Consider the following 17,138-nt stretch of genomic DNA (forward strand, 5'->3'; position numbering starts at 1 on the left):
GACTCGGGGTATCATGGACTGCAGCCTGCTAGGCTCCTCTGTCCATGGGGTTTTCCAGGCAAGAGTACTGAAGTGATTTGCCATTCCCTTCTCCAGGGGAACTTCCTGACTCAGGGATCGAACCCAGGTCTCCCGCATTGCAAGCAGACATTTTAACATCTGAGCCACCAAGGAAGTCCGACCTCATTTAAATTTCTTTTAACTTAATTTTAATTTTAGTTTTAAACTACATCATTTATTTTAATTACATTAAATTTATCATTAATTTTTAATAATTTTGAAATAGAAATATGTAAGTATAGACATATTTGTGAGAAACAACAGTAATGAGAGACTGCGAGTCTCCTCACAGATCAAGATATCTTACATATTATGGCGATTATGTGTCAGCCTGCACATGAATAGATTAGTGAAGCAGAAGAGTGTCAAACTGGATCCAAATACATTGGGATTTCAGGATGTAATAATCATAATTTCAAATTAATGGCCAAAAGATAATCATGCAACTATTTTTTAAAAACCATAAAATATAGAGAAACCACTAAAATTTCAATCCCCATTCAACTCCAAAACCAAAATAAATTTGAGATGAATCAAAATTTTTAACATAAGATATAAAAATGCTTTTAAAATTTAACTCTGAAAAAAAAATTAAGAATACTTGACACAAGTGGAATGGGGAAAATCTTTCTAAGCAAGGTAAAAAATTTTTTAAATTGAATACCAAATGTAAAACAATTACATGCAAAAAGCATTCTACAGAGTTTAAAAACTTCAAAACATATAACCAGAAAATATTAACTATACACGCAGTGGTAAAAGTGATCATTTCTTTAGTATATAAATATCTTATAAAATTTAGTATGGAAAAGATTAGCCATTGAGTGAAATAGATAAAATTTGAATGAATATATGTATATAATTCTGTGTATTTATATACACATAAATTCACACAAAAATAACACAAAAAAAAATAAACATATGGAAAGATAATCAAATTCAATTATATCAAAAGGGTTGTGGTTAAAGTATGAGTTACTTTAATCAGATGTCATAAATACTTATCAGGTACTGGTCATTGAGATGTGGACAAAAGAATTCTCATAGAGTGGACAAGACTGTAACTATTTAAACAACCTCAAGTATGGTAGTTTGGCAAGAGCTATCAATATCAACATCTTAAATTCATATATTACCTGATCATTGGTTCAAATATCATAGGAAAAATCCTATGCCTATGAACTCATACTTTCACATATATAAAGCTTGTATTTATTGGAATATTATTTGTTATAAAAATGTTTAGCAGCCACATGAAGAGAAATGTGTATATTAATTCTGTATAAATTTATAAGGAGAACTTTGTACCATAAGAAAATTAAGATATATATAAATATATGTTAAAAAAGATATATATATATATATATATATATATATGTATATATATATATATATATATATATATATATATATATATATATTTGGGCTTGGGCTTCCCAGGTGGCACATTGGTAAATGCAGGAGATGCAGAAGACACAAGCTTGATCCTGGATTGGGAAGATCACCGGGAGTAGGAAATGGCAACCCACTCCAAAATTCTTGCCTGGGAAATTCCATGGACAGAGGGACCTGGCAGTCTACAATCCACGGTAACTCAAACAGTCAGAAACTACAAGCAACTGGGCATGCATGTACGAAATATATGGACTGATATGGAAACATTTTCAAGACATTGAATAGTAAAAGCAAGTGTTATATATATAGAAAGAAACAAATACTTGTACGTTAATTACATTTGCATTTGCAAAGATTATTACCAGATGAAAAGAAACAGATTTAGGGTCAACAATTAGGGCTGGGAAATGCTGAGAAAAAAAATAGCAAATTCATTTGACACTTAATACCATATTGTTTGGCTTCCATCACTGCGGTTTATTAATACCTGTTTTACTTCAAATTTTCTTGTAAACAGGAAAAGCATTAAGTTAAAAATTTTGTGTATAATGCAACTGAAATATAGTAAAGGCAATATATATAGAATTAAATATTTTAAATTATATAAATTAAAAGTTCATTTACATGATAAGAATCTAAATAAAAATGGATCTGTCCTGAAAAAGAGTTTTTGTTGCTTTCAGTCTGTAAGTCGTGTCCAACTCTTTGCTACCCCATTAACTGCAGCATCATTTTTACTTTTTCTTTCATGAAAAAGAGTAAAAAATATATATCCATAAATTGGTTGGGCTTCCCAGGTGGCTCTTTGCTATGTAGGCATTATATCATTCTAGGTACAGAGATGAACAAGTAATTATAGACTTTACTTTCTAGTAGGGAGAAAAGCTGTTATTGATAGCAGAGTTGTACAATTGTAATCTCTAATTATAATTATCATAAACTAGTTGAAGAAAGAGAAACAAGAATCAAACTGCAAAATGCCTTCACTGGTGGCTCAGATGGTAAAGAATCTGCCAGCAATGTGGGGGACCTGGGTCTGATCCATGGGTTGGGAAGATCCCCTGGAGGAGGACATGGCAGCCCACTCTAGTGTTCTTCTCTGGAGAATCCCATGGACAGAGAAGCCTAGCGGGCTACAGTTCATGGGGTCGCAGAGAGTTGGACACAACTGAGGGGCTAAACACAAAATGACTTTTGCATTCAAAGGAAATGGCCGCTGATGTCAAATGACTCCTTTCATAGTAACTGATGCACTTAGTTAAAATGAGCTATGATGTTCCTTCTCCAGACTTTCTTCATGGAATTACTTAACTCAGAATTTCTTAGACTGTAGATTAATGGGTTCAGCATGGGACTGATGACTATATAAAACACACTCAATGATTTGTCAATGGGGAAGGTCTTAGCAGGTCTTGCATTTACAAATATAGAGGGAACAAAAAAGCAGACAACCACAGTGATGTGGGAGCCACAGGTCTGGAGGGCTTTCCACCTCCCTTCCTGACTCAGGTTCTTCAGAGAGTGCAGGATGACTCCATAGGAGATGAGTAGGAGCAGAAACACAACAGTGCAGATCAGTCCTCCATTGGCCAACACTAAGATGCAGATGATATAGGTGTCAGTACAGATGAGTTTCAATAAAGGGAACATGTCACAGATGAAGTGATCAATGACATTGGGGCTACAGAATGGGAGCCCGTAAACAGTGCTGAGTTGAATCACTGAGTGCAGAAAACCTCCAACCCAGGACACCACCAGCAGTAAAACACACACCCTCTGCCTCATGATCACCAGATAATGCACGGGCTTACAGATGGCCACATAGCGGTCATAGGCCATCACCAGCAGAAGCACAATCTCTGATGCACCAAAGAAGTGCTCTGTAAACAGTTGGGTCATGCAAGATCCAAATGATATGATTTTTTCCCCTAAGAATAAGTCTGAAATCATTCTAGGGGTAATACAAGAAGAATAAGTGACATCCATAAAAGATAAGCTAGCAAGAAAAAAGTACATTGGTGAGTTCAGGGTCTTACTGACAGTTATAGTCATAATAATGAGCAGGTTGCCTACCAGGGTCAAAATATAGAAGATCAAGAACATAACAGAAAGGACTTTCTGTTCCTTTGGATTCTGAGTGAGGCCCAAGAGGACAAAGTAAGTTACATTGTTCCTTGGTTCCATCCAATCTGGACAAAAGCTGAGTTCAGGTATTAGAAGCAGTTGATCTAAAACACAAGGGAAAAACAAAAACAAAAACACACTTAAACTGGGGGAGAAAAAAAAACACTTCACTTGAAGGGGAAAACACTTCAATGTATAATTGTTTATTTTCCCATTCATTAGGAAAAAAAAGAAAAATATATATAGAACATCTATTTGTGTCTCCTATGTCGTGGTCACTTGATTACCAAGTTGAATGAGGTAGTTTCTTTCCCTCAATGATATTGTACATAACAAGGGATTAGGCAATTCCAAATCCAATTATAAGTGCCACTAATATTTGGCTTCTCTGGTGCTCAGATGGTAAACAATCTGCCCACAATGCAGGAGACCCAGGTTTGATTCCTGGGTTGTTAAGATCCATTGGAGGTGGAAAGGGCAACCCACTCTATTATTCTTGCCTGGAAAATTCCATGGAGAGAGGAGCCTGGTGAACTATAGTCCAAGCAGTCAGAGAGTTGGACACGGCTGAGAGACTGCTTCTTTAAAATGCATATTTACACAGTGCTTAGGGTCACAGTATAGGAGTATAACAAACTATAGTCAAAGAAGGCTTCCTGGAGGAAGAAATGCTTTGGCTGAGATTAAAAAAAAAATTGAAAGAATAAAAAAGATGGGAAGAGAACTCCATAAAAAGGTGCATCATTTACAGAGTCAGAAAGCATAGTAAATGAAACCCAGTGAAGGTAACTTACATAATCAGTGTAGGGAGGTCAAACAGTGAGTAGAAGATCCTTTCCCCTCTCTGTCTAGTCGCTCAGTCGTGTCCTGCTCTTTGCAACCCATAGACTGTAGCCCGCCAGGCTCCTGTGTCCATGGGATTTTTCAGTGTAGGGAGATCAAACTGTGAACAGAAGATCCTTGTCCTGAATTGTCTCAAACCTCACTGACACTTCTTAGGTCTTTAGTTGGATATTTCCCTTCTCCTGACCAATAAATGCTACAGTCTCATTTTGTGTCAGTCCCTAATTCTTCTCTAATTTTCAAACGCATATGTGCAACATTTCCAATTTTGACATACAGTTTAATGACAGTGTAGTATTTATAAAACCAACTTTTAAAAGTTCTACTATAAATATAAACATTTCCTATACAAAATGTAAGCAGGTGTTCCATATTTATCTATTAAATCCTATTATTTTCCACACTATTATTCAAACAAAAAAATTCAGTGCTCTTCACTCACTGATAGTCTCATAAAACTTTAATTCCTCTTTCCTCTACTTTCAAAATATATCACAAGTTTGGTCATATCCTACTTCTTGCTTTCTTCCTGGTCTACTGCAGTAGCCTACTGCCAAACCTCCCCATGTTTATTCTGGCCTCCCTCCAAAAACTGGTTCTCCCAAAGCAGCCCAAATGGTCCTTTCAAATTTTATTCTGATGACATCATCCTGCTGCTGAAACGTCTTAACCATATATTGCAATCACACATTCATTGTTTAATGTATCACATTAAATATTTACAGTAACAAGAACTGAAATCCCCATTGTATAATGGAAGAAACTAGTACTCAGAGTATCTCATTCATTTTCCTCAAATAACAAATTTTAAGCGGTATATCTAGAATGGAACCTAAGTTTGATTGATTTCAAAGTAATATAGCTTCTTATACAACAAAGAAAGTCCCACGATTGACCACTAGTCTTACCTTTGGGAGCTTGTTCAAAATCTGAATCATGACTTTAAGTTATGCATAGACACTAGGAATTATTTTTCATCCAGTGTAATGACACTGGATGGCAAAAGGTTGCCTTATTATTTGCGAATATATTTTGTTTCATTTGACTGTACATTTTCTTCATGGAGTCTTATAATTGTTCAAGTCATTTTTATGTGCACTGTAGATTATTTGAAAGGAATTTCAAATAAGGTACATACAGAAAAACAAAAGTTAATCATGTTAGGAAATTTATCAAAATGACCAAAAGAATCCTATATATACATAGAAGATATCAAGTAGCCATTTCCCAGGGAGATTTTTCACAAGTAATTTCTTTTTACTAACTTGAAAAAGAAAAATAGCATTTGGCTATTTAGTCCTTCTCACTCTGTCATGTTAACATGGTCAGATTAGTTAATCTAAGATTTTGAAATATATTGCCATGATTTTTTTTTAAGTCATACTTACAAATTTTCGTAAAAATCAATGCCAGTTACTAAGCGATTATCATCTTCTTCTTAGGAGTGAAGATCATGGGATATTTTATCCCTTCCAGCTGCAGTTATCATTGAGTCTTGGAACTGGAATGTGTCCAAGACTGATTCTTATTTAATTAACTCACTTGGATTTTCCCCAAAGTTTTTAAAGGTCATCTATATATAAAGATATTAATACGCCAAGTCACACAATTCATGTCAGAAAGGTCCAACATGGGGGGGAAAAAAGGTCCAACATTCTAAAAAGTGATTTAGAATCCTTTTGAGACTAAAGGTAATCAAGAATAATATATAAACACAGTCATTTTTCTTCAGTGAACTTGTCGTGTATTTCCCCACCTGCCATTGCATGAATTTCTTTCCATTTATTTAATATGCAATTTAATCACCTTAAATTTTGGTTAGATATATAAAAGTTATATAAAAAACAGAACTAAACACCTTAAAATAAAATAACTAATAGCTAATTATATATCCAGTTATTAATTTTCTAAATGTTAAGCCACCTCTTTCATGCCAGCAACTTTGCTGTGAATAAGGATACAGCAATTAGCAAAACCTGGGGGAAAATCATGTGAAAAAATTTTTTTGTAAGAATCTTATTTTCTTATATAGGAGTCAAAAAATAAAGAAGGAGATATTTAATTAAAAAAACAAAGAAGGAGGCATTTAATAAAATACTTGTGTTCTTATTTATGCCTTGCAATATAAGAAGAACTAGAGTACTGCGACAAAAAAGAGGGAGAATTTGACTGATGCTGAAGCTGAAACTCCAATACTTTTGCGACCTGATGAGAAGAACTGACTCATTGGAAAAGGCCCTGATGCTGGGAAATATTGAAGGCGGAAGGAGCAGGGGATGACAGAGGGTGAGATAGTTGGATGGCATCACCGACGCGATGGGCCTGAGTTTGAGTAGGCTCTGGGAGTTGGTGATGGACAGGGAAGCCTGGCGTGCTTGCAGTCCATGGGGTCGCAAAGAGTCGGACACGACTGAGCAACTGAACCGAACTGAAGTCCTCTCTTAGGAGATGATATTTAATCTGTGATTTAAAGGAGAGGAAGTGGCTGCCGTTAGAGAGAGTGTTACAGAAGGGAAAGCTAAATAAAAATTAATAAATAAAATTATCTCACTTCAGAGGTGACAGTAGCTTTACATAGAAAGCCCTGAATTTTTCACAGGACTTTTTATGGCAGTACTGTGCTTAAAAAGCTTTCTCAGCATGAGCCCTCTTGTCCTCTTTCTGATATTAAGGGGAAGGTTTAAATCTTTCAATGGTGAGGATGATGTTAGCTGTGGATCTGTCATACATGGACTTCATTATGTCGAGGTACTTTCCTTCTATTTCAAACTTGCTGAGAATTTTTGTAAAATGTTGAATTTTCATATGATCATGAACAAATCAAGGAGAAATTAAGAAAATAATTCCATTTACAACAGCACCAAAATGAATGAAATAATTAAGAATAAACACCACCATAGAACAATAGTCGTATAAACTAAAACAGCAAAACATTAGTCAGAGATATTGCAGAATGCACACATACATGGGAAGATATTTATAAGCTAGAATATTTACTAATATTAAGATGTTAACGCTACCTCCAGTGATCTACAGGTTTAGTACAAACCCTGTCAAAATTCCAACCTATTTTTCACTGAAATAGAATAATTCATGATAAAATTCATAAGAATCTCAAGACTCCAAATTGTCAAGACAATTTTGAAAAATAAGAAAGTTGGAAGTCTTATACTTCCAGATTGCAAAACATACTACAAAGCTATAGTAATCACAGCATTAGTGTTAGAATAAATATGGACAACAGACTAATGGAGTAAAACACAGAGTCTAGAAATAAACATTTGCATATGTCTTTTGGATATTATATGACATTAAGTGACAAAAGCAGTCACAGAAAATCTAAATATTGTTTGATTCCACCTGACTGAGACACTTAGAAAGGCAAATCATAAACAGAAAGTAGAATCGTGTTTGCCTGGGGCTCAGTGGCTGAAATTGGACAGTTTTATTTGATGGTTGCAGAATTTCAGTCTGAGAAGCTGAAAAAGTTCTGGATACAGACATGGTAATGCTTGCATAACATTGTGAATTAACCTAATGCTGCTTTAATATTGTTAAAATTGTACATTTTATTATGCACATTTGATCATAACTTAAAAAATAAATTTAAGAACTAAGGTGACTTCATTAATTTTATCCTTTTCATTAATAGGTTTATGATGTGAACATAAGCTGTATAGCATGATAGCCCAAAACATATGCAAATATCATGGGATTAGGATTGTTCTGGTTCAGTCTCTAAGTCGTGTCCAACTCTTTGTGACCCCATGGACAGCAGCATGTCAGGCTTCCCTGTCTTTCAATATCTCTTGGAGTTTTTTCAAACTCATGTCCATTGAGTTGGTGATGCCATCCAATCATCTCATCCTCTACTGCCCTCTTCTACTCTTTCCCTCAATCTTTCTCAGCATCAAGATTTTTTTAATGAGTTGGTTCTTTGCATGAAGTGACCAAAGTATTGAGCTTCAGCTTCAACATCAGTCCTTCCAATAAATATTCAGAGTTGAATATTCCTTCAGGATTTCCTTTAGGATTGACTGATTTCATCTCCTTGCGGTCTGAGGGATTCTCAGGAGTTTTCTGCAACACCACAGTTCAAAAGCATCAATTCTTCAACACTCAGACTTCTTTATGGTCCAAATCTCACAACAGTCCATGACTACTGGAAAACCCATAGCTTTCACTATACAGAACTTTGTCAGCAAAGTGATGTCTCTGCCTTTAAATAAATTGTCTAGGTTTGTAATTGTCTTTCTTCCAAGGAGTAAGTACCTTTTAATTTTATGGATGCAGTCACAGGTCACAGCAATTTTGAAGACCAAGAAAATTAAGGAAAATTAGTGGTAAAGAACCCGCCTGACAACATATAACATAAGAAATGCAGTTTCAATCCCTGGGTTAGGAAGATCCCCTGGGGGAAGTGATGACAATCTTGCCTGGAGAATCCCATGGACAGAGGATCCTGGCAGGCTACAGTCCATGGGTTTGCAAAGGGTCAGGCACAGCTAAAGTGAATTAACATGCACACAAGAAAATTAAATCTGCCACTGTTTCCACCTGTCCCCCTTTTAATTGCCAGGAAGTGATAGAATTGGATTCCATTATCTTATTTTTTCCTGAATGTTGGGTTTTAAGCCAGCTTTTTCACTCTCATCTTTCACCCCCATCAAGAGGTTCTTTAATTCCTTTTTACTTTCTGCCTTTAAGGTGGTGTCATCTGCATACCTGAGATTGTTATTTCTACTGGCAATCTTGACTCTAGCCTGTGAGTCATCTAGCTCAGCATTTAGCATCATGTACTCTGCGGAGTGAAGGAGGAGAGTGAAAGAGCCAGCTTAAGACCAAATATTAAAAGAAACAGATCATGGCATCTGGCCCCATTACTGCATGGCAAATAGAAAGGGAGAAGTTGGACAGTAGTGACAGATTTCCTCTTCTTGGGCTTCAAAATCACTGCAGATGGCGACTGCTGCCATGGTGAGGGCAGATGATTGCTTCTTGGCAGGAAAGTGATGATAAACCTATCCAGTGTGTTGAAATACAAAGACATTACTCTGCCAACAAAGGTCTGGATAGTCAAGACTACAATCTTCCCATTGGTCACATACGGTTGTGAAAGCTGGACAATAAGGAAGGCAGAATGCCAGAGAATTGATGCCTTCAAACTGTGGTGCTGGAGAAGACTCCTGAAAGTCTGTTGGACAGCAAGAAGATCACCAGTCAGTCTTAAGGGAAATCAACCCTGAATATTCACTGGAAGGACTAATGCTGAAGCTGAAACTCCAGGATTTTGGTCATCTGATGCAAACAGACAACTCAGTGGAAAAGTCCCTGATGCTGGGAAAGATAGAGTGCAGAAGAAGAAAAGGACATCAGAGGATGAGATGGCTGGATGGCATCACGGATGCAATAAACATGAACTTGGGCAAACTCCAAGAGAATGTGAGGGACAGGGAGGCTTTAGCATGCTGCAGCCCACAGAGTCACAAAGAGCCGGACATGACTGGGTGACTGACAGCAACAACACCACTCTGCATAGAAGTTAAAAGGCAGGGTGACAATATATAGTCTTGACACACTTCTTGCCCAGTTTGGAGCCAGTCCACTGTTTCATGTTCAATTCTATCTACTGCTTCTTGACATGCAAACAGGTTTCTCAGAAGGCAGGTAAGGTGGTCTGATATTCCCATCTCTTTAAGAATTTTCCATAGTTTGCTGTGATCTACACCATCAAAGGCTATAGTGTGGTCAATGAAGCAGATGTTTGCCTGAATCTCTTGCCTTTTCTATGATGGGATGAATGGAGGCAATTTGATCACTAGTTTTTTATCCTTTTCTAAATCCATGTTGTATTTCTGAAATTTCTTGCTTCACATACTGTTGAAGCATAGCTGGAAGGATTTTGAGCATTGCCTTGCTAGAAGGTGAAATGAGTGCAATCATAAAGTAGCTTGAACATCTTTGGCACTGTCCTTCTTTGGGACTGAAATGAAATCTGACCCTTTCCAGTTCTGTGGCCATTGCTGAGTTTTCCAAATTTGTTGGCTTATAGAATACAGCACTTTAATACCATCATTTTTTAGGATGTGAAGTAGCTCAACTGGAATTTTATGATGTCCCCCAGCTGTGTTCGTAGTAGAGCTTCCTAAGGCCCACTTGACTTCATACACCAGATATCTGCTTCTAGGTGAGTGACAAGACCATCATGGTTATGTGGGTCATGAACTTTTTTTGTTTTTTGTATATTTTTGCCACCTGTTTTTAAATCTTCTGCTTCTGTTAGGTCCATACTGTTTCTGTCCTTTATTGTGCCTGTCTTTGCATGCAATGTTCCTTTGGTATCTCACATTTTCTAGAAGAAATATCTAGTCTCTCCTACTCTATTGTTTTCATCTATTTCTTTGCATTGTTCACTTAAGAAGGCTTTCTTATCTCTCTTTGCTGTTCTCTAGAACTCTGCATTCAGGTGGTATATCTTTTCCTTTCTGCTTTGCTTTTCACTTCTCTTCTTCTCTCAGCTATTTGTAAGGCCTCCTCAGACAACCATTTTGCTTTGTTGCATTCATTTTGGGGGGGATTTTGGTCACCAACTCATGGACGATGTTACAAAGCTCTGTCCACTTCAGACACTCTATCTATTGGATCTAATCCCTTTAATATATTTTTATACCTCCACTGTATAATCATAAGTAATTTGACTTAGATCAAACCTGAATGGTCTAGTGGTATCCCCTACTTTCTTCAATTTAAGTATGAACTTTGCAATATGAGCTCATGATCTGAGCCACAGTCAGCTCCTGCTTTTTTTGCTAACTGTATAGAGTGTTTCCATAGTTGGCTGCAAAGAATATAATCAATCTGATTTCGGTATTGACCATCTGGTGATGTCCATATTAGAGTCATCTCTTATATTGTTGAAGAGGGTGCTTGCCATTACTAATTGGTTCTCTTGGTAAAACTCTCTTGGCCTTTGCCTTGCTTCATTTTGTACTCAAAGATCAAACTTACCTGTTACTCCAGGTATCTCTTGACTTCCTACATTTGCATTCCAATCCCCTATAATGAAAAAGAAATCTTTTTTGTGTGTGTGTGTGTTAATTCCAGAAGTTCTTGTAAGGCTTCATAGAGCCATTCAACCTCAACTTCTTCAGCATTAGTGGTTGGGGCATAGGTTTGGATTACTGTGATATTGAATGGTTTGCCTTGGAAATGAACTGAGAGCATTCTGTCTTTTCTGAGATTGCACTCGAATAGTTCATTTCAGACTCTTTTGATGACTATGAGAGGTACTCCATTTCTTCTAAGGAATTTTTGCCAAAATTAGTAGATATAATGGTCATATTAATTAAATTTGCCTGTTCTCATCCCCTTTAGTTCACTGATTCCTAAGATGTCAGTATTCACTCTTGTCACCTCCTGCTTGATCATGCCCAATGTCCCTTGATTCATGGACTTAACACTTCAGGTTTTTATGGAATATGATACACTTGCATGGTTTGTTAAGAGGTAAATATATCAATACAATGACAGAACTAGTAAATTAAAATCTCTATTTTTGAATTTTTATTTTATATTGAAGTATAATGATTAACAATGTGTTAGTTTCAACTGTTCAGCTGTACTGAATCTACACAGTGTATGCATGTGTCTATTCTTTTTCAAATTCTTTTCCCATTAATTTATTACAAAATATTGAGCAGAGTTCCCATGTAATACCGTAGGCCTTGTTGATTATTTTAAATATACTAGTGCTATTTGTCAGTATAAATATTTATGTAAACAGTTTAACAAATGTTGAATACCTACCATGGGCCAGGAGTTGCTCTAAGTACTCAGAATGCATGAAGAAAAGAAAGCAAACTAAAAGGGAAAAAAAGAATAAAAGGAAGAAAAAAGGAAAAAAAAAAAAAAAAAAAAAGGAGGGCAGGAGAAAGAAGGAACTAAAACCCAAACTCTTTATTTTGGAGCTCAAAACTAGATTTTAAATACACGCTACTAAACACCTTAAAGCTCAATATTCAGAAAGCTAAGATCATGGCGTCTGGTCCCATCACTTCATGGGAAATAGATGGGGAAACAGTGGAAGCAGTGTCAGACTTTATTTTGGGGGGTGGCTCCAAAATCACTGCAGATGGTGATTGCAGCCCTGAAATTAAAAGACGCTTACTCCTTGGAAGGAAAGTTATGACCAACCTAGATAGCATATTGAAAAGCAGAGACATTACTTTGTCAAAAAAGGTCCGTCTAGTCAAGGTTATGGTTTTTCCAGTGGTCATGTATGTATGTGAGAGTTGGGCTGTGAAGAAAGCTGAGCACCGAAAAATTGATGCTTTTGAAATGTGGTGTTGGAGAAGACTCTTGAGAGTCCCTTGGACTGCAAGGAGATCCAACCAGTCCATCCTAAAGGAGATCAGTCCTGGGTGTTCACTGGATGCTGAAGCTGAAACTCCAATATTTTGACCACCTCACATGAAGAGTTGACTCATTTGAAAAGACCTTGATGCTGGGAAGGACCGAGAGCAGGAGGAGAAGGGGACAACAGAGGATGAAATGGTTGGATGGCATCACTGACTCGATGGACATGAGTTTGAGTAAACTCCAGGAGTTGGTGACGGACAGGGAGACCTGGCATGCTGCGATCCATGGGGTCACACAGAGTCGGACACAACTGAGCAACTGAACTGAAATTGAACTGAACTGAAACACCTTTGAACGATTTTGTTCTCTTCTGGACCACTCAGATTGCCTGGCTATGCATGGGGAAGAGGGGCTTGATAATGTGAAACTTTCCTCTCTGCAAATCAGTGTCAATATATACTACAGAGTTGACAAACCACAAATTGTGCTACATCTCCACCTTCCAAAAGAGTCACCAAAGTTACTGATGAACCCTAAGTGGGAAGAGCTTACTCTCAGAGCTACAGGGAATATCTATGTATGTGGCAGTGTCACAACATAAATAAAAAATTGTAATGAGTAATAATAAATACAAACATTTGCATTTCAAAAATTAAAAACAAAATCTCTATAACTATATAACAACAACTGCTCTCTCATTTGTTTGTTTTTAAATATTTGTTAACTCGGTTCTCTTTGTCTGTTTTGTTGTTGGTGTCTGTTTGTTTTGGATGTGCCATGTGGATTGTGGTAAAGTAATGTTCAAAATGCTTCAAGCTAGGCTTCAACAGTATATGAACTGAGAACTTCCAGATGTAAAAATCTGTATTTAGAACAGACTGAGGAACCAGAGATCAAATTGTCAACATCCTGCCCGACTTTAGTATCTACTACAAAGCTACAGTCATCAAAACAGTGTGGTACTGGCACAAAGACAGAAATATAGATCAGTGGAACAGAATAGAAAGCCCAGAGATAAATCCATGCAACTATGGACACCTTATCTTTGACAAAGGAGGCAAGGATATACAATGGAGAAAAGACAACCTCTTTAACAAGTGGTGCTGGGAAAACTCGTCAACCATTTGTAAAAGAATGAAACTAGAACACTTTCTAACACCATACACAAAAATAAAGTCAAAATGGATTAAAGATCTAAATGTAAGACCAGAAACTATAAAACTCCTGGAGGAAAGCATAGGCAGAACAGTCTCTGACATAAATCACAGCAAGATCCTCTATGACCCACCTCCCAGAGTAATGGAAATAAAGGCAAAAATAAACAAATGGGACCTAATTAAACTTAAAGGCTTTTGCACAATGAAGGAAACTATAAATAAGGTGAAAAGACAGCCTTCAGAATAGGAGAAAATAATAGCAAATGAAGCTATGGACAAAGAATTAATATCAAAAGTATACAAACAGCTCATGCATCTCAATGCCAGAAAAATAAATGACCTAATCAAAATTTGGCCAAAGAACTAAACAGACATTTCTCCAAAGAAGATATACAAATGGCTAGCAAACACATGAATAGATGCACAACATCACTTATTTTCAGAGAAATGCAAATCAAAACCACAATGAGGTACCATCTCATGCCAGTCAGAATGGCTGCTGTCAAAAGTCTACAAACAATAAGTGCTGGAGAGGGTGTGAAACAACTGGGAAATACCTAAATATAAATACAGTTTTATAATGGTAAATAATTCTCTACCTGGAATTTGTCTCTGAGTGCCTAAATTTCAAAATAAACATGCTATTAATAAGTAGTATTATTTTATGACCCCAACCCATAAAATTATATTTTCTCTTCTACCTTTAAAACACAAAGTCGTTTTATATTGTTATGCTTATTTTCCATGCTCACTTTGTTTTTTCCAGAACTTTCTCGTAGCGTTTTTTTGCCTCTGAATTTCTGAGTGTGCAAGCCTGAGAGGTTTAGCAGGGGCTTTTCGAAGTATAAAATGCAGCCGTGGTCTGCTTGCTGCAAACAAGCAGGCTACAAAGACTGAGAGGGCCACATGATGTGGGAGACACGATGGAGAGGACCTGCCGTCTCTCCTCCAACCTGTACGCCTTTGGGGAGCACAGATGACCGCATAGGAGACCGTTAAGGGAAAATATTTCACAGGCAGAAGAGCCCACTGCTGGGAGCAGCAGAGGTCAAGGCTGTGGCTGCGCACGCAAACGAGCTTCCACACAGGGTTTGCATCACACATGAGCGTCTACGGCTCTGTGGCCACGGACAGGCGCCCGCTCCATGAAGAGAGCCTGGGTGGCAGCGGGTCCAGCCCGCTAGCTCACGCCGCTTGAAGGAAGAAGCCTCATCCCTGCCGCTCATGGTGGTTTTACAGTCCAGGTTTTGCAAACGGCCGCATAGCGCTCACCTGCAACCAGTGTGGGCAGAATGGTCTCAGCACCAGTAGACTCTCAGCAAACATTTGAGACCTGAACTTGCTGAAAAGAGAAGATTTTTTTTTTTCTTACAGCAAATGTCAGCTAGCATTTTAGGCATCATAGCTGAAGAACACCAGCTAGCCACAAGGTGTCAGAAACACAGACAGGAAACTCGGCTCTGCCCAAGCCTACAGCAGTTGACGTGTTGGCTGAAGACACCTCCAGTGACGGCAATAGCTTTATAAGCTCTTCCTAAAGTGGCCTTCTTAAAATGAATCTCATTGAAAATAACACCTGAAAATTGTTTTGTGACTCGCCTCTTTTAAATATATTTAACTTAATTTTCATTCTAAACTATATTATTTATCTGATTCATATTCAAATTATTTATTTTTTAATAATTTTGAAATAGAACCATGAAGATCTAGGCATATTTCTGAAAAACAATAGGAATAAAGAACTACCAGTCTCCTCACAGATCAAAATGTGTTACATATCATAGCAATTCTAGGCCAACCTGCACATGAATAAGGAGATCATTGAAACAGAAGATTGTCTTGAATTGGACCCAAATACACTGGGATATAATAGTCAGGTTTCAAATTAATGACAAAAACATAATTATGAGACTATTTTTAAAAACCTCAAAATATCGTGAAAGCACTAAAATTTCAGTCCCTTTTCAACTCTTATACCAAAAATAAATTCAAGATGAATCAAGCTTCTTAATATAAGAGATAAAGAGGCTTTAAAAATTAAATACTGAAAAAGAATTGAGGAATATTTCACCCAAGTGGAATGGGAAAAAAATTTCCAAGTAGGATACAAAAAACAAAAAAAATTGAATATAAAATGTAAAAAAAAAAAATTACATGCAAGAAGCATTCTACATAGTTCAAAAAGTTAAGAACATATAACCAGAAAGTATTAACTACATATGCAGTGGTAAAAAAGATCATTTCTTTAGTTCATAAATATATCATAAAAATCAGTATGAAAAAGAGAAAGAATTGAATGAAATGGGTAAAAGAAATATTATTTTCACAAAAAAATCAAATTAAATATGTGGAAAGATGACCAAACTGAATTATATCAAAACAGTCGTTGCTAAAGTAAAACTTGAATCAAATGTCATATTTATCAGGTACTGCTCATTGAGATGTGGACAAAAGTATTCTCACAGACAGCGGATAGGACTGTAACTATTAGAAGATGCTCAAGAATGGTAGTTTGGCTATAACTATCAATATCAACATTTTAAATGCATATACTACCTGACCATTGATTCAAATATTATAGCAATGATTCTATGCCAATGAACTCATATTTAGCTATTTATAAGATCATATATTTTTTAATAACTCTTTGTCATAGAAAGGTTTAGCAAGCAACTGGAGAGGAATGTACACATTAATTCTAGTAAAAATTTATAAGGAGTATTGCCCACCATAAGAAAAATTAAGGTTATATATAAAGATTGGGCTTCCTAGGTAGCAGAGTGGTCAGGAATCTACCTGTGAATTCAGGAGATGCAAGAGAGGGATGTTTGTCCCTGGGTCAGGAAAATCCCCTGGAGGAGGAAATGACAGCCCATGCCAGTAATCTTGCCTGTAAAATGCACACAATATATGGACTGGAATGAAAACATTTTCAAGATTTTGCATAGTAAAAGTGAGTATTAAATATATATATAGAAAAAAATATCTGTATGTTAAATACACTTGCATGCACCAAGATTATTACCAGATGAAAAGAAGCCAATTTAAGGCCAACCTCTAGCATCACTGACTCAATGGGCATGAATCTGAGCAAACTCCAGGAGAGAGTGAAGGACAGCGGAGCCTGGCATGCTGCCGTCCATGGGGTCGCAGAGTCGGACACGACTTAGTGACCGAACAGCAGCTGGGGACGAGGGCTGG

At 36.8% G+C, this 17,138-nt stretch overlaps 1 protein-coding gene across 1 annotated transcript; it reads right to left on the reverse strand.

The window, feature by feature from the left end:
* Positions 1–2,709: 2,709 nt before the first annotated feature.
* LOC136175509 (olfactory receptor 4A47-like) lies at positions 2,710–15,041 on the reverse strand. The gene is made up of 2 exons (XM_065945786.1): positions 14,690–15,041; positions 2,710–3,683 (listed from the first exon to the last, which is right to left on the reverse strand). Exons 1-2 carry the CDS (start codon positions 15,039–15,041, stop codon positions 2,710–2,712), a joined length of 1,326 nt encoding a protein of 441 aa, XP_065801858.1.
* Between the last annotated feature and the right edge of the window lie 2,097 nt (positions 15,042–17,138).

Source organism: Muntiacus reevesi, chromosome 9, assembly GCF_963930625.1.
Source record: "Muntiacus reevesi chromosome 9, mMunRee1.1, whole genome shotgun sequence".
In the NCBI taxonomy this organism is placed as follows: Eukaryota; Metazoa; Chordata; class Mammalia; order Artiodactyla; family Cervidae; genus Muntiacus; species Muntiacus reevesi.

Bases quoted from the DNA above. Each gene is read 5' to 3' on its own strand.
- LOC136175509 (XM_065945786.1), bottom strand. From the start codon at position 15,041: ATGTGTGATGCAAACCCTGTGTGGAAGCTCGTTTGCGTGCGCAGCCAC. The intron at 3,684-14,689 runs GTGAGCATGGAA...CTTGTGTTTTAG, and splicing joins AAAGTTCTGGAAAAAACAAA to ATCAACTGCTTCTAATACCT.